A 19,513-nucleotide genomic window follows, 5' to 3' on the forward strand; every position below is an offset into this window, starting at 1 on the left:
CTCTCTGCTGTGGCCAGTCAAGCGCCTTTTTTACTTATGTTTTTTTTCTGTGTACCATTCCATTATTGGAAAACACGCCAGTTTTTTTCCCCCCGGCTGAGGAGGAATCCTGGACACAGAAGAGGGGGGACTGATAAAGACAGAATTGATTCCAGCCAGCAGCAGAGACAGCGACAGTGAGTGGTTGAATTTAGTCCTAGAGCTGGGTTTACACTCCCCTTCTACTTCTGCTCTAAAGGCAAGTTGTAACCAAAGCTGCCTCAGTCCCCTGCTTTATCACAAAGCTTCTCCCCTGACGCCTTATCACATTATCGTCTTCTGGCAAGATTAAAGAGGTCACTTTAAACTTTTGAAAATGTGACCACTTATAAAGAATATTTCGCCAGTGTTTGGCACCAGTGTGTGAATGTGTGTGTAGAGCTGTGACGGTGTGGGATTTTTGATCACCGCTGTGATGAACCAGCAGGGGGCGCCCCCCCCCCCCCCCCCCCCCAAAATCCCACAGCGGCCGCGTCGCAAATGAATACAATTACAACGTAGTATTCTTTATAACAGTAACAACTAACCTATCTAACTAATGAACTAACCATATATGTGTTGTAGAATGAGGATGTGTATGTGCTGCTGAAACTGCGCGTGTGTGTGTGTAAGTAGAGTGAGCGCGTGCAGCATATAGGGAGTGAAGGAGAACAGTAATAAAAGGTTTCCCCCAGAAACCCTTGAAGTCTGAACACAGGACTAGCAGAAAAAGTAAATTATCAGCAATGATGAATGTGTTTAATGTGTTTATTATAGTTCCAATCACGCACCATATGCAGAAAAAATTGTCAAAAAAAAAAAAAAGTGCAGTGATGTGGTGATGAGGTCATCACCGCGATGGTGCGGTTATCGTCACACCCCTGTGTGTGTGTGAATGTGTGTGTTACTGGGTGAATGGGTCTGTGATTTTAAAGCACTTTGGGCCTTGTAGGTAGAAAAGCGCCATATAAGCATACGCCATTTACACCATAGAGACCAACATAGGCCTTACTCACGTGCATCTGTAAGGGGGTAGACCCGTATGGGTACTGTAGGTTTTTGGGTTGTCCGGGCCCCTGGAGGGTCATTGAGCGGAGCGGCTGCATGTTAGGGGCAGTGCAGGTGTGTCTTGCAGGCGTGTCTTGCAGTTACTCTGAGACCTGTACGGCCATCTCAAGGGACTATATAACGACAGAGTGTACCATTGTCATGCATTGCAGAGTATTTGCAGGGATAATGTAAGGGTTCTGTAGTTTAGTTTGTTCTGAGTTGCCCTTTGTCAGTCTGTGACAGATAAAGTAAGTTACATACACTTTTGACGTACAGGCCAAGCAGTCTGAGCAGTCTACAACCTTTGTATTTGGTGCGGGTCACTCCTGTGGGACAGCGGGGAGCACTGGGGTGGTCAGGCCTTAGTCACCCCATGTCTAAGTCACTCTTGGAGAACATACTTTAAAATGAAATAGGTTCAAGTAATTTCTTTTCAAAGACACATTTAAAAATGTAAAACAAAAAAGGTAAAAAATGTCCCTTAAATATGCAGCCTCTACTTTTTAAAGTCGTCCTATGACAAGGTTAACGTTTCCAGTGGGGATTTCAGCGGCGCAATTTGGTACCCGTCTGAACCGAACAGTAGCCAGGACGGGTCCTGTTGTGCGAAGGCGGGTACACCCTGGACAGTCTGTCGTAGGGACAACGAGCTGGAGCTGGAACAATCACTATACCGGCTCCTTGCTTCCCGCTTGGTCCTCCTGAGCTTTATGATATTTTCTCTTATTTTCATCAGGGCAATAATAAAAAAGGTCCCCTAATTCTATTTTTACCCTCTCTGGTTAATGCAGGACAGCAAGCCTTCAAACTCGGTCAGAATGAGAACATGAATGTGAAGAACACAATTGGGACTTTGAAAATAAAATGTTTTTTTTTCATATTTATTCTCTTTCATAAGAAGAATGCCAAACATATTCATGAGTTGTGTTGTGTACATGTGGACATTTTTGTATGTGAACATTTTTGGAGGAAACAGGTTTGTTTATAACATTTGAGTATGTGTGTGTGGACAAGCCCTGCCCCTTCTAGATTTGTATTACATCTGAACTTGACCGTAATAATTATAAACATCCAGCAACTTGTTGCTCTATGCTGCATCATGGCTTTACCCCCCTTCATGGCATCACAGGTTGCAGGACAGCGCCTGAACACCAACCTCAATTGTTTGTTTTGTCTTATCTCCCAGACCAGGGGGGTATTCCAGAAAGCATGTTTAAACTCCCCTGACTTTAAGCCTGAACTCTGGCTGAAATCCGCCTGAACTTGCTTACTCTGGGTATGTCGGTTCCAAAAGACCGGATATGAGTTGGCATAATTACACTCGACTTGGTAACCCTGGGTTAATGCACGTGCACAGCAAGTACATAAAAACATTCTCAATGGATCGCAGATCCCGAGTCACCATGGAAACACGTGGAGAACAAAAGAGAGCGCTGTAATTCAGTGAGACGGAGTCTGAGATTTTAATGACGGCAAATGAAGATTATACACCATCATCAAAATAAAGAGTTTCTGCTTGGAGAAACAGAACGGACAAAGTAAATGCAAGAGTTTCTGATCTTATTATCAAATACATTGTGATGTATATTTATACAACTTATAAAACTTAAATGAATTGATTCATTTGGTAACAAGTAATTAAGTAAAATTTATTCAACCTAATTTCTTACGTCTATCAAACTCAAGATTTACTTTTACAACTCAAATTTACATATCAATCTAACTAAATGTCACATTAGTCCAATTCAATTAAATGTTTTTCCATCTTAATTTATTGTACTTCTTGAAGTCTCATATGTCTAAGTTAGAGGCTGCAGATATTCTTATTTTTATACAATTAAAATAAATGATACAATGTGGATTTACAATATATATCATGCTTTAAATTATCATGAGTCTGACTGTCACTTCAATACATATTCCACACAATTGCAATAGTGGTGCTAAATAACCTCATCATCCTCTCCCTCCCTCTCACTCATGGGCAGAATTAAAAAATGTAATTCAAAGAATTAAACATAACAGGGTAAAATAACTCAGCAAAACACAGTACAGCTACAACTACACATATTTAGACAAAAACCTACACTTTCAAACCCAAATCTGTCCAGACAGGCAAAGGGAATGGTATCCCACAATTCCTTGCGGTGCCGATCTAACAGCAGCACCAAAGTTACACCTACTTAATTGAATCAATTTGAATGAAAGGAAAATAAATGTCTGATAACTATGATAACGTGTTGTTTTTAAATTGACTGAACTCAAAAAAATTATTCATCTTAACTGAAGCAAATAATAAAGTTAAATCAAAGTAAAAAGTTTATCTTTCCAACATCCATATATGGTCTTATCACCCTCTCCTGGTGGAAAAATTATTATCTGAGCTTCTTCATCCACTAAATCATCTTCAAATGGACACGCCATGCTGCTTCACCTCTCTGAAAACAAACAAACTTTCAACTAAACCTGCTCCAGACCAGGTTATGTTCAGAGCATGAGTTGCTAACTAAGCATTCCCTGAAACATACCTCCATTTTTGGAACCGAAAGCTGAGGTTATCCACTTCCTTAGTCTCATAATTACCATGGTAACTCACATAACCTGCTTTCTGGAATACCCTCCAGTAGCAGTTTATAGTTTTCAGTGGACACATACAGGCAAACACATCATTCATATTTCATATTTTGTTTAATTCTAACTTGGTTTTAAACAGAATCTTAATCATCATCTAAGTTTCCCTCCACAAACAGCCAAACCAGAGCAATGTCCACATCAGCATACCTATACACAGGAAACAAGAAGCGACATCACATGTCAGTTATGTTTGGGGGTTTTTTGTTTTGTTTTTTGCTTTGTTTCCCTTTTTGTCTAATTGGTTTTGTTTCAAACCTATTTCTGTATTTCAATTGTTAATATATGTATATTTTTTGTTAAATATCTGTAATTTGGGAGCTATGTTTAAGAATCCTCCAGGTTACAAGGCAGGAATTTGTTTTAAATGTTTGGTTAATTGGCCAGTGGGAGGGGCTAAACCTTTCTGAGACGAGAACTTTTCCCAGTTGGGAGAAAGCCATCTTGGCTGCAGTGGTGGCAACAGGCTATCCCAGAATCAGTCGACTTCTTTCTTTGATTATTTTTTTTTGGGATCAATAAAATCCCACTGTTTGGTATTTGGAGTCTGCTGGCTTGGTCATCGTATTTTAGAGGGATTTCTTTATTCACTGCTAAGAAGAACACCCGCACAACTACTTCTAGTTTGAATCCATTTTACCCACAGAAACTTAGAATAATAATAAACGGAAACAAAATTCTAATCTCAAAAAAGTCTTTCTTTAGGATTCCTACAGCCACATAGGAATAGATTTTTTGAAATATCATCCAGAGATAGTTTTGAGAATTATCTCAATCCATATAAAAGATGAAAGTAGGCAATGAGGGGGGGACAAAATATCATATCAATACGAGTACATCTATGCTCCAGTGAGCTCCTTGTTTCAATATAGATGAAAAAGGCTGGGCCTGAGGACACCGGTGAGAAATGCAGGCAGTCTGCACATATCTGATGATGCTGAGGACGGCCTGCACATTTTAAAAAGAACACATTTCCTATCAAGTCTTTTGTAATTGTACTTTTTCTTTTAATCCAAAAGGCCCAGAGCCAGACTTGGATGCTCTATCTGAAACGACTGGTGTGGTAATGAAACATCGTAACACATTCAAACTAGGACTGTCTTAATTGTGTTATCAATCTCATCCAGACAGTGGTTTAGCCACACACCTATAGACATGCTACTGTCAGACCTTCTGCATTAGCTTTGGGAAGTCAACCATGAGAAACTGCAGTCTTTGGATCCATTCTTGAGCATAAAATGAGCTCTTCTATCCTGGGTTTGGATTGTCTTTGCCACATAACTTTCTGTCTGCCCACCCGTTTCTCACACCACTCATCTATGTCTTTATCTTTTTCTTTTGGAGTGCTCCATGTGATGGCGGCGACTTCTGAGCAAGTCTGTTCCGGTTTCATGCTGTCTTTTAACAAGTTAATTATGTTGAGCCCTACAAAGACTGAAAACAGAGAGATGAGGAGGCAGTAATGGCAGATACAAAACTGTCCAGGTCAGCTCTTTGTTGTGTTATCTGGTTTGTGTCGTCCTCTGAAAGTTTTCTCCCTTTCCCCATCGTTCACCCATCCCTCCTTCCTTTCCTCTCATCCTCACAGCAGCTCCTGTGGTGGACAAGAGAGGAAAAGAGTTTGGAGATAAAGTGCAGGGGGCTGAGGAGTCCTTCAGCAGCCTAAAGCAAAGAGAAGGTCAACAGGCCTGCTAAGAAGGGCTGTTATTATCTTGGTTACATGTTATCAGAGAGCTTGCAGTAGTGTTTATTTACAGTTATTGCTCCCTCTGGGTGCACACTTTAACGCCTGGGGCTGATTGCTCTGTAATGAGTTCAGAAACACAGGGAGCCGGTGCGAGGAAAGAAGTGAAGCAGGAGAGGCACGCACTCACTAGCTAAAAACCAACAGGAAAGGAAATGAAAGAAGCAGAAAGATGCTGGTTACAACAAATCTGACAGAAACCCTAACGTGTTGAGCTAAACACCAGACATGTCCTTCCACTGAAAATAGATGTGATCATTAAAAAGAAAAAAGGGCTCCCACTGGTTGTAGCTTCCCAAATAAGGCAGATGAAATTAACTCGATGTGGCAGTAAATGGAAGCTGACCTGAAAGTAGTCAAACTTGTTCAAACAAATCAGTCGCACTCACGAAATCTGCTGGAATTTACTCAGTCAAAGGTGCATCGTCTTAAAATAATTTGCTTGCCCTTTCAAGGTTTTCTGTGAGTGTGTGCATGTGTGAGCGTGTGTTTGTGCGACTGCATTTGTGTGTGTCTTGATTAGCTTAGTTGATATAAATTGAGAGATGAAGTAGAAAGGTCAAACAAGAACAGAGGATGTCTCAAAATCCCAGGTCAAGTTTCTTTTACTGTTACAAACGAAATTCTCACGGAGGAGTTCATTACTATCGATGACATCAACTAGCTGTGGTTGCGTCTGAATTTGAAGACACTATTTTTCCACTTCACCCCTCTCCCCTTGGAGGGATAAATGTAGGGGTAGGTAGAAGCCGTAGTGGATGTAGGGGCAGAGATCCCGATTTAGCCCCTGAATCACGCAAGGAGCCCGTTTGTGCTGTTCACATGATAAGCCTGCACTCCTTTTGTCCAGCCTTACTGGTAGAAATGAGTAAATTAGACGGAGTGTAGTTTGTGTTGGCGTCCTATGAGCATCCTACGGGCACTTATGTTTCATCTGCACGCCCCGTGCATGCATGATTCGCACAAGGACAGTATGGAGCCAGTACTCGCACCTTAATAACGACTATAGTGGGGCGTGAAGACAGCATCCCCTGTACACCATAAGTGCCCGCAACTTATCCTAGCCTTAGCCTTCACGATGCACTAACCACACGCATGACAATGCTACGTTCCATTTTCATGACGTCCCTTGAGGTGACCATACACGCCACAAGGAAACTGCAAGACACACCAGCGCTCCCCTTAAGATGAGGCCATTCTTCTCTACAAACTTAAAAATCCAAAATAGGTTCTTATATACCATATAGAGGTCACCACCCCCACCCCACCGTCTATACGGGTGCATGTGACCAAGGCTTTAAAGACAACCAAGAAATGGAAATTATCCAAAAAGAACTAAAATTCCATCAATTAATTTCATTCAGAAAATTTGGTATAAAAAAAAATCAATGCTTCTGAAGTCAACCACCCTACAACTTAAAATGTAAAGAAAAAATAAATATAACATAATGATTAAATGTTTGATTTTTAGACTATACTTTAAGAGTAACTGCACTCACCTTCATCCCTTTTTAATCCACCAGACATGGAAGATTATGAGTTGTTATGAGCCATAATTAATCAATCCAATTTTCCATAATTCCTCAATCAAATGGAAAATAGAAATTGGGATGGACCTTCCATCTCAGTGGAAGGAGCCAGGAGAAGATTACCACATTAAATTTCCAACAGTAATGATTAAAAGAAAGCAAAAAGTCAAACATATTTGCATGATGGCACACAGCAGTAGGATCATTTTAACATATAGAAGTGATGCATAATGTAAATGACGAATAATTACTCCACCCTGAATTCTTCCAAAAGGATTTTCCTGCTAGTTTGTCACCCTTGACTGCTTGATATATATTCCGTACGTGAATTGATGTCATCAAACAATCCCTGGCACATCAATGAAGCTAATCTTACAGAGAGATTTTCACACAAAAAAAAGAAAATCAGCTAAATAAACACAGGCAGCTTGAGAAATACGAAGAGGCTAAAGCATTATGAATCCACACCTTTTTCCCAAAGTTGCTTCAGAAGAAAAATGAGATGTCTGCTCCGAGACTGTATTTATGGTGTCAGGAATTGCTTGGAAATAAATTACTGGATGAATCACAGCAGCTGGAGCCTTGCACCACTCATGAAATGAAGAAATCTAGTTGCAGTAATTTTAACTTATGATACACTCGTATCACGAAGCCAGAGGCGGACCATGAGTCAATGAGTGCTGATGTTCCAAAGACATTTAGAAAAGAAAAACAGCCTGGAGGGGGAGTTTAAAAACAACAAAGTTAAACCTGCCAGAGTTGCACCTCATCCATCACCACACATGAGGAACAACAACTCTGTTGTTTGTTTTATGAAAAGGCCATTTCCTGTAATATTAAGTATCTGAGTTGTCTCCTCCTCAACCTTTACAAATCTCACAGCCACACCCTGCGTACTGTTGATAATCAAACCCTTTCATTACTCAAAATTCTCAAAACAGCTTGATGCCGCCAGCATTTGGTGACATTTTAAGAAAATGAGGTAGTGACTGGATCTCCTGCGCACGCCTTCGTATCTGAGCCATCAACAATTAACGTACAAAACACAGACGCTGTTTGTACTTCTTTGTGGCATCGCTGACCAGCTCGACTGAGCCAATGTGTTCACTTGGTGATTAGACGTGACCATTTGCAACACGCCTGAATGTCATGGGAGATTATGGATCCTCGTTTCATGGAATAACTGTGAAGTCCTTTTTCCCATTTCATGACAGAATGACTGTTTGTGTTTACAAATGTTAGAATGACCTCCACCAACACCTTTTTGTCTGAAACCAGCTGTCAGGAATGACAGAGGATCAGAGAGCCGGAACAAGGCTTGTGGCAAAAAAAAAAAGAGAGACTTTAAAAGAAGAACTCAAACATTATATCATTCACCGAACCGTGAAGTAACATAACTAAAGAAATGACACAAAACAAAGGGCAGTGAAACAGAGAAACCAAACACTGACCAACCGGAAACCATAAACTTGAGAATCCACAGAAAAAAAGGATTTAACAAAAAAAACAATATTTAAATTCATAAAAAGCTGAAATATGTTGAATTTTATTAACAGCTGATTCAAGCCAAGTTCTTAAACATACTGCTGGGATGTTATAAAAATAATATTTACACACAGTTTAAAAACAAACAGGATATTTTTACACTGTTAAAACAGTATAAAAGGAAAAAAAGAAAAAAAAACATCTTAATGACTTCTTTCCAGGTCCAATTAATTTAATTCCATTGTATACTAATTATTGCCGGTTTAATAAGAGATTCATCTTTAACAATGTTCTGTGTTTTAATTCATCCCCCTTATCTTGTTTTTGACTTTCCCCAGACACAAATGGTCAACTTTAATTCTTTTTTAAGATGTTTCCTAAATAAATCATATTTTTCACTATGGGACTGAAAGCTTTTCCTTCATAAATATATGTAACTTTTCTTTTTTGCAAGCGTCATGGATGTGCCTGCTTTAGTTTGGCTGAGCCACACTGCTCCTCACACTTCACTTGCTCACAAAACTAATCCAGCTCTATCCAGGCTTTTCTAGAAGGTTTGGGGATTTAAAGGCTGATTGTATGTTTGTAGATTATGGTAAAATAGAGTCTACTGTCAAGATGCCTGCACATAAACAGTCCCTGTATCACTTTTATAGATAGCAAGTGTTCTTTTTAAATGTTAGCCTCCTTGATGGAAACTCACACTGAGGGTCAAGTATTTATCTTCCAAGCTACTTCACATGAAACAGCATAAAAAAGTAATAAAGATGACAATTTGTGTCTGGGGAAAGTCAAAGACAGGATAGGGAGGGATGACAAAACACATATTATTATTAAAGATTTGTCACTTATGGATACAAACAGCCAATAAATAACATAAACCATTGGCCTTGCCAAAAGTCCTATGCCTGCTCCAATTTATAAACATATTCTGCTCCTGACTCCTCAAGAAAGAGGAGGGAGGGAGGGAAATCCATTAGAAGAGGAAAACTGGAGAAGGCATTTCACAGAAACCCCTCTGCTGCTGAGGACATGTTAGACAGAGTAACCGCGAGAGCCTTTCAATACATCACATGTCAGGAGTGCTCTCAACATTTCAGACAAGGGGATCCTCCTTTGGGAAATTCACCTTAAGGTCTTTCCTATGTTCTTACCACCCAAAGACCACTACTGTGCAATAAACACTACCTGGTAGCCCACTGTTGAGGTAGATTTTTTTGTACTAAAGATATGCTAAAGGGAAGCAGAGGTGGTGCAGTGTCTCCTTGTGCAGTTTCATCAATGAGGAGCCAGAGAAATGCTGAGAGCTGCCTAACACAGCAAGCTCCAGCCTCTCCAAGCCACTCATTTGGCTTGATTGGGAAAATGTTTCTCCTCCTCTTTAATCAATTGAAACTCTGCTATCCTGATTCATGGGGTACTCTAAAGTACATAAATATCTTCTGATAGGCCTGACTCCATTATCCAGGAACCAGCTTGAAAGCAACAGTTCAACCAAGTTGATTTTTTTGGCCTTTTTCCTTCGGTCCCTTTTCTTTTTTAAGTTAACTCTCTTTTTATCCCTGATGTGTGTTTTCCAGAGCATCTGTAGCATGTCAGTCCCTGAGAGAAGATTGGACCAGACATACTACCTCATTTAGGACTGATTTTACATACGGGCCCAGATGTTACTATTCTTAAAGGTGCCTCAGGTCTGAATGAATAAAACACTGTTTAGAAGTGAATCAAAAAAGGAAATCGAATGAGAAGGCAAAGTCTGCTTCTGAAAAGGGTTTTGGAGCATGAAACAACAAAGCTTGATGTAAGACATTAACTTTCAAAAGCCAACAATAATATTGCTGCTTTTAAAGAAACTTTTTCTTACAAGCTCAACCAGATCTCTTTTAGTGGAGGACATAAAGCATCTTAAGCTCTTTTTTGGGTTGTTCAGACCTATGTAGGCTCGTAAAGAGGACCGGCCACATCTTAAGGGGGGTTCTTGCAGTTCCTTTAAGGCCTGTATGTCCATCGCAAGGGATGAGATGAAAATGGAACGTGCCATTGTCGTATGTGCGGTAAATATCTTGTGAAGTATTCGTCAGGCTAATCAAAGTTTAATGCACTTGTGACATGCGGACGATGCTGTTTTACGTTGCCCTTATGCCACTCTACTCGTTAGTCAGTGTGAGTAGTGGCTCCTTACAGACCGGGCACAAATGCCGCACGTACAGGATGTGCACATGATCCGCAAGTGCCTGTCGGACGCCTGTAGGATGTCCATACCAACTACGCTCTGATTGTCTATTGTCCTAAATCCACAGTCAGGCTGCTCACAAGAAACACATACTTATCACCCAAACAGCAGTAATGGTCTCTTCGTGCAGTCTGTAGGATTCTGGGGAATTTAAACCATAAAAAATCTGCCTGACACGCTTGCGCCATACAAAAAATGTGCATTAACATTTTCGCTTCAACCTTGATATGTTTCAAATGGGCCACCTGCACACCCCTTACAGGTTTGCCGAATTTTCACCCTCAGACTTGCACGGGCAGTTGTGACAAAGGCTTTAGACTTACACATCTTTGGGAACTTTATGCCATCATCTCTGATTTGATGACTGAACTGCAAAACTCCTCCCGCATGGGCAACTTATTTATTACCAACAATGATCAAGAAGTCATTTCAATATTTTAGCAATTTTTATCATTTGCTTGTTCGCTATATCAAGACCAGTTTTTGAAAATAGGCTTTTAGTTATACTACATTCTCCGCCTGCTTCACTCTACAAACTGAGATAAAGCGGTTGGTTTAATGTTATCCCTCTTAGCACATTCTGTTTAAAAAAACAAAACAAAAAAAGGTCATTCGAACAGTGCTCGTTATTGTTCACCTTTCGGCATATCCACTTAAGGGTCGCCAGAGCAAATCAGCTTTCCCTGATGCGTACAGGTGGTTTGGTAGACAGTTTTAAAACGAATGCCCTTCGTGACACAACCCTGTACTTTGTCCGGGCTGGAAACCAGCACAGGGGGACCCAGACAGCTCATCTAAAATAAACTCATCAGGCCCCTGGGAATCGAACCCTGATTTGGCTCATCTGTGCTCCTACATTTGGCCGTGGACCTCGCCTCTGGCTCGTCTCGCGCCCCCAGCCGCCCCCTAACTCCATCTGGATGAAGCCCATCTGCTACACTATTCAGACATGTAGTTGTAGAGTTAAATAAGCTAATTCTTATTTGAAAGTTCTGGTTCATGGCCTGTCCATCCTGGGGGAGGATCCCTCCTTCACGTGGACACCCCTAAAGGTTTCTTCCTTTTTTTTTCCTGGAATCAGGTTTTTTCTTTTTTAGGAGTAATTTCTTACCACGAAGGAGGGTCTAAGGGCAGTGATGCTCAGTTCAGCTGTTGTATTTCTTAACTAGTTTTATGTTTTGTACAATTAGTGAAGCCCCTTGAGACAACAGTGTTGTAATATTGGGCTATGTAAATAAACTCAATTGAATTGATTTCCCATGCGCCAGTACTACACACAGCCAACGGAGCCATCCAGCCGCTCTTTTGAACAGTCCTGGTGCTTCTAATTTATCGTAATCCAGACATGCTAATGGGAAGCAGAGGTGGTGCAAAAGAGACTCTACTGTTCCTTAACTGTTGTTTTCTTAAATTTATGTTTTATCTACAATTTTGTTTAACTTGCTTTTACATGTATTAATCATGTTTTCCCTTGCCTTTATTCTATTGTCAAACTGGTTTTGTTTTATGATGTGTGCTGCTGACCTTTTGGACGGATCACCTTAGGGGTAAAAACAAAGTCCTGATCTCAATGCGTCTTTTTATGTTTAAAATAAAAAATAAATAAATAAATACTTTTAAGTTGAGTTGACAAAACCCTTGTTGAACAGAAAAGTGCCAAATAATAAAAAATGACTTTATTTTTATTAAGGTCATATATACTGACTTTACCTATGAATTTGTTTAGAAATTCATAGGTAACCAGGTTAAAAGGTTGTTTCAAAACTTATGGGCATACAACCATCACATGTGTTCATTCTTATTAACTTTTTGTTAGATTGAGGACAAATCTTGTTAATTACTGAGAAGAACAAAAATATAGATAGGTCCCTGACCTTGACTGTTGTCCAGACAACTCGCTACGTATCTGCTCTTTAGACTGAACTGCATTGTATTGAGTGGATTGAGTGAATAGCCAGATAAATCTATGGGTTGTGCTTATCAATGGATCCCATTAAGCGCTTGTCACCCGTGGGGACTTTCTTTGAGCGTCAAGTCATTGTCAGCAGAGGGTCTTATAAATCAATGAGTGCTTAATTACATCTGGAGCACACACCAGAGGTAGAACCCAACAATATGACTTCCCTGTAATCCTCTGTACATGCAGATGCTGCTCAGGTCAGCGACATTACGACGCTGCCGTCAGAAAACACAACAGTGCTTCATACTAGTAGAAATAGCATTCAAATCATTTCACAAAGTAAATAGAACCTCCCTGCTGCCATAAATGTTCTCAGACTTAACAAAAGCAGAGAAAACCCAGTCAGGAATGTTCTGCTTCTCCTACATGAAACATTAAAAGTACAGTTCATTGTGATTTAGCAGGCTTTCACTGGTTCAGAGCGACTGTTATGGAAGACCTGCTGGATGAGACATTTACTGTATGTAAATCAGTAAACCATTACTGACTTGATCAGCACAGCGCTGGCATGTAAGTGAATTAGGCCCCATCTAAATGTAAATGAGGCGTTATACCTTTGGCAAACAGCTTATATAGCCAGGGCCTACTTTTAATAAACCAATTAGATGTTATTCTGCTACAATAACACAACAAAACAAAATCTATGTCTTTATGAGAAATATACATGGGATGAAAACTGTCGTAATAGCCAGTCATACCATACAAAATCATATAGATTTCTAATTGAAGTGGCTTTTTTAGATATTCATTCTGTGAGTAGTAAAACGTGTCGTGACTGTCATAATAGAGCCATTCAAACGCTTGGAAAAGCAAAGACGTGAAGGAGCTGAGACACTTAGTTCCACTTCTCCTCCTGGTACGAAGAGGAAGTTAGAAACGTTCCGGGAAAAACATCAGCTTTGGTTTCAAGCATTTCAAAAACTCTACGATGCAGGGTGACCACAATCAGAAATATGCTGTCAGCCTACACAGATCAATGTTGTTAAGTATTGTCAAACCCTTCTGCACTTCAAAAGGCTGTACTTTGTGATATTTAGCAATCCTGTTTGTATTTAAGATTTTCGTTTTGGATAGATTTTAGAGAAACAGACGTTTAATATTAAAACAATCGAATCATGAAGAAAGATGGAGTTAAAGCGGTGCTACATTAATAAAGAAGATAAAGCCACTGACATTCATATGAAGCCACATATTTAGTTGACATTACTGTCTCTAACAAACATCCCTTCATGCTCGATTCTAACTTTGGTAATGCATTTAATGGAAAGAGATTAATATCAGTTTCATAAATCATTCAGCAGATAGATCCAGGGGCAGGAATACTCGTATGTTAGCTGATCTCATTGTGAGAGCTAAGCAGCCATTAATCACTGTTTCTGCTCCTCTGGCCGTGTCATCTGAGAAAACAGCAAAACCCCAAAATCAGATAGACTGATATCTCAGCACAGTTCTACACATGCAGATCTGCACTCACTGCTTCCATATAAACGCACTGACCTTCACATTCCTATTAACAGGCATGCAAACGCACACTTCCTTCTTTTCCTGCTTAACCTTAAGGAATTGTGCAATAGTTTTCTTTTGGAAAACTGATGATAACTTGTGAAATAGGGCAACAACTACAAAAATAAAACCTTATTATTTATTATTACATGTAATTCATTTAGTATGCTAAACAGCAAGAGAATTTCTTTTCTACTGTCAAGGTCACAAAAAACAAAACGCCAAAGGATCTCAGGTTGCAGAAACTGAATCAGGACTGTCATTGGAAGTATGAAACATCACTAACATGAAAACCCAAACCCAAAGTCAATATTTAACCAATGACAGACGTGGAGCTGTCTGTCATTCTGCATGGCTGGAGGTTATTCTGGGTGAATGTCTGACAAAAATATGTTCTACTGCTTTCTACGGACTTACTGCCTTGAAACTGTTAGAAAGCAAATTGTTTAAAAGGAAATTAGGATTTGCTAAAGACCTCTTTTTTTTTACAAATGTATCATTAAAAAGGCAGATGTTTAACTAAACTTAATAACAGAGTCATACATTGTTTATTGCTATAAATGCCCAAACCATCAACCCTCCACCTCTGTGCAGGGCAGTGATTATAATGTATACCCTTCATTTCTGTCCTCTCTATTTGTCCAATGATCTCTAAATTGAATGTGGTCAGGGAGGTTAGGCAGACATTAGGTCTTCTAAATATTAGGTGTTCAGAATTTGTTTTGGGAAACAACAAATGAATTAGAATAAAACAAAGTTTTTGTTCGTGTTATCATGATTGAACATGTACAGTAATTGTTCTCATTTCTTATATTAATTTCATCACATTGTTTAGAAACATTATTGCATGTCAGCAGGATGAGGTGGATTAAAAAACATTTTAACGTTTTTTTTAAATATATTTCAACGTTTTCATATTTCTATTTGTAGCAAAACAGAACAAAGCTTTTATGTGTTCACATTAAACATGCAATAAAGTTAAAATACCAAAAGTTAGTACCACAGTTATCTATCCTCGTTTTTTTTCAACAGAAAACAAACTTTATTTAAACGAGTATTCAGTTGTTGGTCACAACTCAACTCTTTTCACAAGTGAAGAAAAATTATGTTAACTTATTTTTTGTTCATTTCCAGCTAGAAAAATAAAATAAACAGAAGTACAATGTTGAACAACAGCATTCACAGTTTGAAAAAGGTTTTGGATGAAGTCAGAGTAGTTATCAAGTCCAAGCCCTTTTGTTTTTTTCTTCTTCTATTTTTTCCATTTTAACTTAAAACTCAACAGCGTGGATGGAGCTCAGACCTGAGCACATTCGTATCTCATGGAAGGTTTCAGTGATGCAAGCATGACATTGTTGATCACGATTTAGGGTTAGGTCTGCTACTCACCACTCTCAAAGCAGGCGTCAAACACCAGATGTCCTTTGCGCGGAGCCCCCGAGTATCCGGGTGGGCTCACCGTCAGCTTATTGACGTTTCCCACTAAGGCATCTTCTGCACCACTTTCACCATCTATGGAAGTACATGAACTGCATTTTCAGGTGTTTAACAACAAATGCGTCCGTCCCACAAGGTGAAACGGTGAACTCAGTCCCGCTTCTTTCAATAAGTAATAATTGTTTATTTGACCTATTTCAACTAGTAAAAACATTTAAAACAAAAATGATCTTCAGTGAAAGCAAGTTGTAGAATAAATTATAAAATGTTTACACTTTGTGTACATTGTAATATTAACAAAAGCTGAACTGCAATTTTTTATTAAAAAACTGAGCCAAGTAGGCTTTTTCAAAAAGGAGAAACATGTTAATAAAAGCACCAATTTGACATCAAGCTAATCCCAATCAATTCCGGATAAATAATTAATTGCCATTAAAAGAAGCAGTTATATAAAAAATGTTGATCTGTATTTGGTAAATGAAGATTGATACCAAATTTAAAAACATTAGTCTTTAGTTTGCACATCAAAGTCATATGCAGTGGCAGATACCTTAAAAGAAAGATCTTTTTATTGTCAAAAGCCTCTACAGGTGACTTTGGGAGAGTTGTTTTTTTATTTGAATGATTCGTTTTCTATCGGTATGTCCTGCTTTGCTTTTTCAAGATTTCTCTAATTTGAAGCTTTGTTTGTAATCTTGTAACCGAGTGGGTCCATGAGCGAAACCCTTCATCTTTCTTTCCCCAAAGTTGGCGGTCCAGGCCGCCAACTTGGCCGGAGACTTCGAAGCAAACAACGGATGAGGAACCCCTAAATAGCACAAAAAGCTTTCATTTTGTTTAAGGGCTTCATAGAGAGACACAGAGCTTGACAGCAGTAAAAGAAAAAGTCTAAAAAGTAAATTATATTGTTTTTTCAACATGATTAGAATAAAAAACACAAAGAAGTTTAAGTTTATCTTTTTTATCAATTTACTTTTGCTTTTTTCTTTTCTGGAAATGTTTTGTATATGTTTTATAAGGGGAAATAAAACAATGCAAAAAAAGTCAAACTATATTAGGGAGGATTTCGTTTCTCTCCCTGTAGTTTGAGCTCAGACATTGCTGTGTTTTCAATTAAACTCAGCAACCGTCAGTCAGGCTAAAGGCTAACAGGCTGTAGCACAGCTAGCTAACCGTTTTCCCAGTACTGCACCTGTGCTGATGCTGCTCCTCCTCCGCATCTAAGGGTGCTTCACCTTAACATACAAGTCCTAATATTAAAATATATGCGTGGCGGGTTTACCTTGTTGTTATACTCAACGATATAATTATGAACGTAAGTTTAGGTGAAGCTAGCAAAGGGCTGCTCTAGATGGGGCTGTTGTTTACATCCTCGTACATCATGCTAACAGCTAAAATGCATTCTGAGCGGCGGCGTCATTAGCAAACGAACATTCGTGTAATTTCTAAGCTAATTGAGCAAAGTTCCCACTCTCTTTGAGCACGTAGGAAAACCAAATAAAGCCTATAATTACACACCAGCCTCGACATTTTTTTCCTCCATCTTCCCTCTTCGCTGTGAAGCAGCAGACGCTCTCTGTGGGTTGCCACGGCAACGGAGCAAGAGGGAGCGGGAGTTGTGCTGTGACGGCATCCACCAGGAAGCGACCGAGCGCGCGGCAGCAAGAGCGTGCAGCGTTCCATCTGGACTTTAAACCATGTTACAAAACAATTGAACAAATGCAAAATATGAGCGTTTTATCTTTGAAAGAAACTGCATTTCTTTAAAGAAAAAATTGCAATATACGTTATATACAATGAGAATATTAGAATGTAATGCTGAATTTTCTTTTACCAATTGTGTTGTATCTAGTTTTTAATACATTTTGTTTAAAATAAAAAAAGTACAAACATGCAAATCATTCAAGATAAAACATGTATAGAAACAGAACTTATTTTTGTACTTGTTCCAACGTAAACTGCAGATATTCTTTTCAGGAATTTTATAAACATTGCAAGATTTTTTAGAATCCTAATTTTAGAGCAAAAACAGAAATTCAACAATAATAATAATAAGACATTTAATTACATGTTATGGGACAATTAAAATAGCAAATTTGATTAAAACTAATTAAATTAATAATAATATGTGATATGCTGAATTATGTTAATTTAGAGTGCTGCAAAGGATTTAAGGTGGTATCAATTGATAATGATCTGCAGATCTTGCAGACTTGTTTTAATGAACAGAGATGCTCAGGATTTTATAGTATACCCTGAGAAATTGTCATTTGTATGCTCTGTATGGTTGTTGTTTTTTATACATGAAATTAGCTCAGTTTTAATCATATTTTCAGAGACTTAAGAAGCCAATCTTTGCAAGCAGCAGACAGTGATTCAGAATTATGCAGGAGATTGATTAAAGCTGAAGATTTTCTAGACAATTGGAGCAAAGATGTCATCAGGGCCAATCAAGCCTGACCCTATTTCTTTCTCATTACAAAGGCTGCACCTGATTAGGTACATCAAATGAGCAAGCGTATAGCTCGGGGAACAAGAAGCCTGCAGGTTGATGCCAATTTTCAGCTTCTAAGCTGTGTGTAACAAGACTAAATGAATAGGACCAGGGATAGGGCAACGATTTTTCTCGGTCTGATCCTAATATGAAGGCAAAATCAGAAAACAACAGTTTTAAGAGATTATTTTATGAATGACAGGAAGACAAGATGGAGGAGCTCAGTCTTTTTAGTCAAAATTGAAAACTGAATTGCTGCTCTCTGAGCTATCTTTTTCCTTACACCAAGTCAATTAAAGAGCTTTACGGTGGTACAATCATTCATTCTGAAGAGATGGATTCAAATTGAATTATGTGGCATGCAATGAATTAGACACGCTACACATTTCCTTGTTTCTTAGCTCCAATCAAATAGAGATGCTATGTGGAAAAAGTTACACTTACAAAAGAAGCCTGTTTGAATTGGTATGGCTTAAAGTGATAATGCACTCAAAACAACATTATTAATGTTTCTTATGGTAACACTTTACTTATAGGTCTAAATAGGATGTTTGCCACATGACTGAAATTAGACACAATGCTTAAAACAGGATTATCAATTAAATTAAATCAAACTTTATAAATAAAGCACTTTTTATACAAAAGTAACACAAGGTGCTTTACAGAATTTTAAAAAACTCTTTTAAAAACAAAAAGAAAATTATAAAACACACAATCCACTAAACCCCCAACCCCCCAAACCGGACATAATAAAACGTAAAAGGACGTGAATGGAGCTGGAAATGTAGTTATCTGAAATGAATCATAATAATAATTACCGTAGTAACCATAAATGGATAGATTTTAACCAGAGTGCTGTTATAGAACACTGTAGGTCGAGTCCATTTACCATATCTAAAGTATTCCTTTAATCCATTTCATTCGACAACTTCCTCAGACACAACCGTGACTCCTTCGTTCCACCCTGTATGTGTGTTGCACAGACACTCCTGGCATCTGACAACCTGTGTAAAAAAAAAAAACCAACAACACCGTTTTCAGATGTCATAAAAAAAATTCTATACAGTGGGTTAAAGATGAGTTGTCCTAAGAGGCAGGGATGGTTTAAAGCTGTGTGTGTGTGGGGGGGGGTCTCAGTGAGGGTGCCTAGATCAGTCAGCGGTACACAGAGAATCACTATGGTGACAGCAATCAGAGGGGGCTCAGGGGAGTGTGGCTGGGTCAGAGAGGAGGACTTGAGAGGCAGCTGACTGAGGAATCAGCCCTCACTTTGGATGATTCAACTGACAGCTCTCCCCGAGGGTTGGACCAGACCAGCCGTCCCCCGAGACCACAGGCTTTATGAAACAAGAATATGGCTATAGTGGCTCTAAAGGGTAAAAGAAAAAAGAGGGAAACAGTACAGCAGTGCCACTGTGATGTTACTACC

General features: G+C 39.0%; 1 protein-coding gene across 3 annotated transcripts in view; it reads right to left on the reverse strand.

Moving 5' to 3' along the window:
* agbl4 (AGBL carboxypeptidase 4) overlaps positions 1 to 17,267 on the reverse strand; it is a 426,145-nt gene extending 408,878 nt beyond the window's left edge. The window contains exons 1-2 of one of the 3 annotated variants that reach the window (XM_078946347.1): positions 17,109 to 17,267; positions 15,543 to 15,665 (exon numbers count right to left, since the gene is read on the reverse strand). In XM_078946347.1, coding sequence (XP_078802473.1) covers positions 15,543 to 15,665; positions 17,109 to 17,223 — 238 coding nt within the window. In that variant the 5' untranslated portion in view covers positions 17,224 to 17,267. Of the gene's footprint in view, positions 1 to 15,542; positions 15,666 to 16,782; positions 16,901 to 17,108 lie in introns of those variants that run through there. The other 2 variants (XM_078946349.1, XM_078946348.1) reach the window with 2 other exon arrangements.
* Between the last annotated feature and the right edge of the window lie 2,246 nt (positions 17,268 to 19,513).

The sequence above is a fragment of the Oryzias latipes genome, chromosome 4, assembly GCF_053564925.1.
Source record: "Oryzias latipes strain Hd-rR chromosome 4, Olatipes_Hd-rR_3.1".
Taxonomy (NCBI): domain Eukaryota; kingdom Metazoa; phylum Chordata; class Actinopteri; order Beloniformes; family Adrianichthyidae; genus Oryzias; species Oryzias latipes.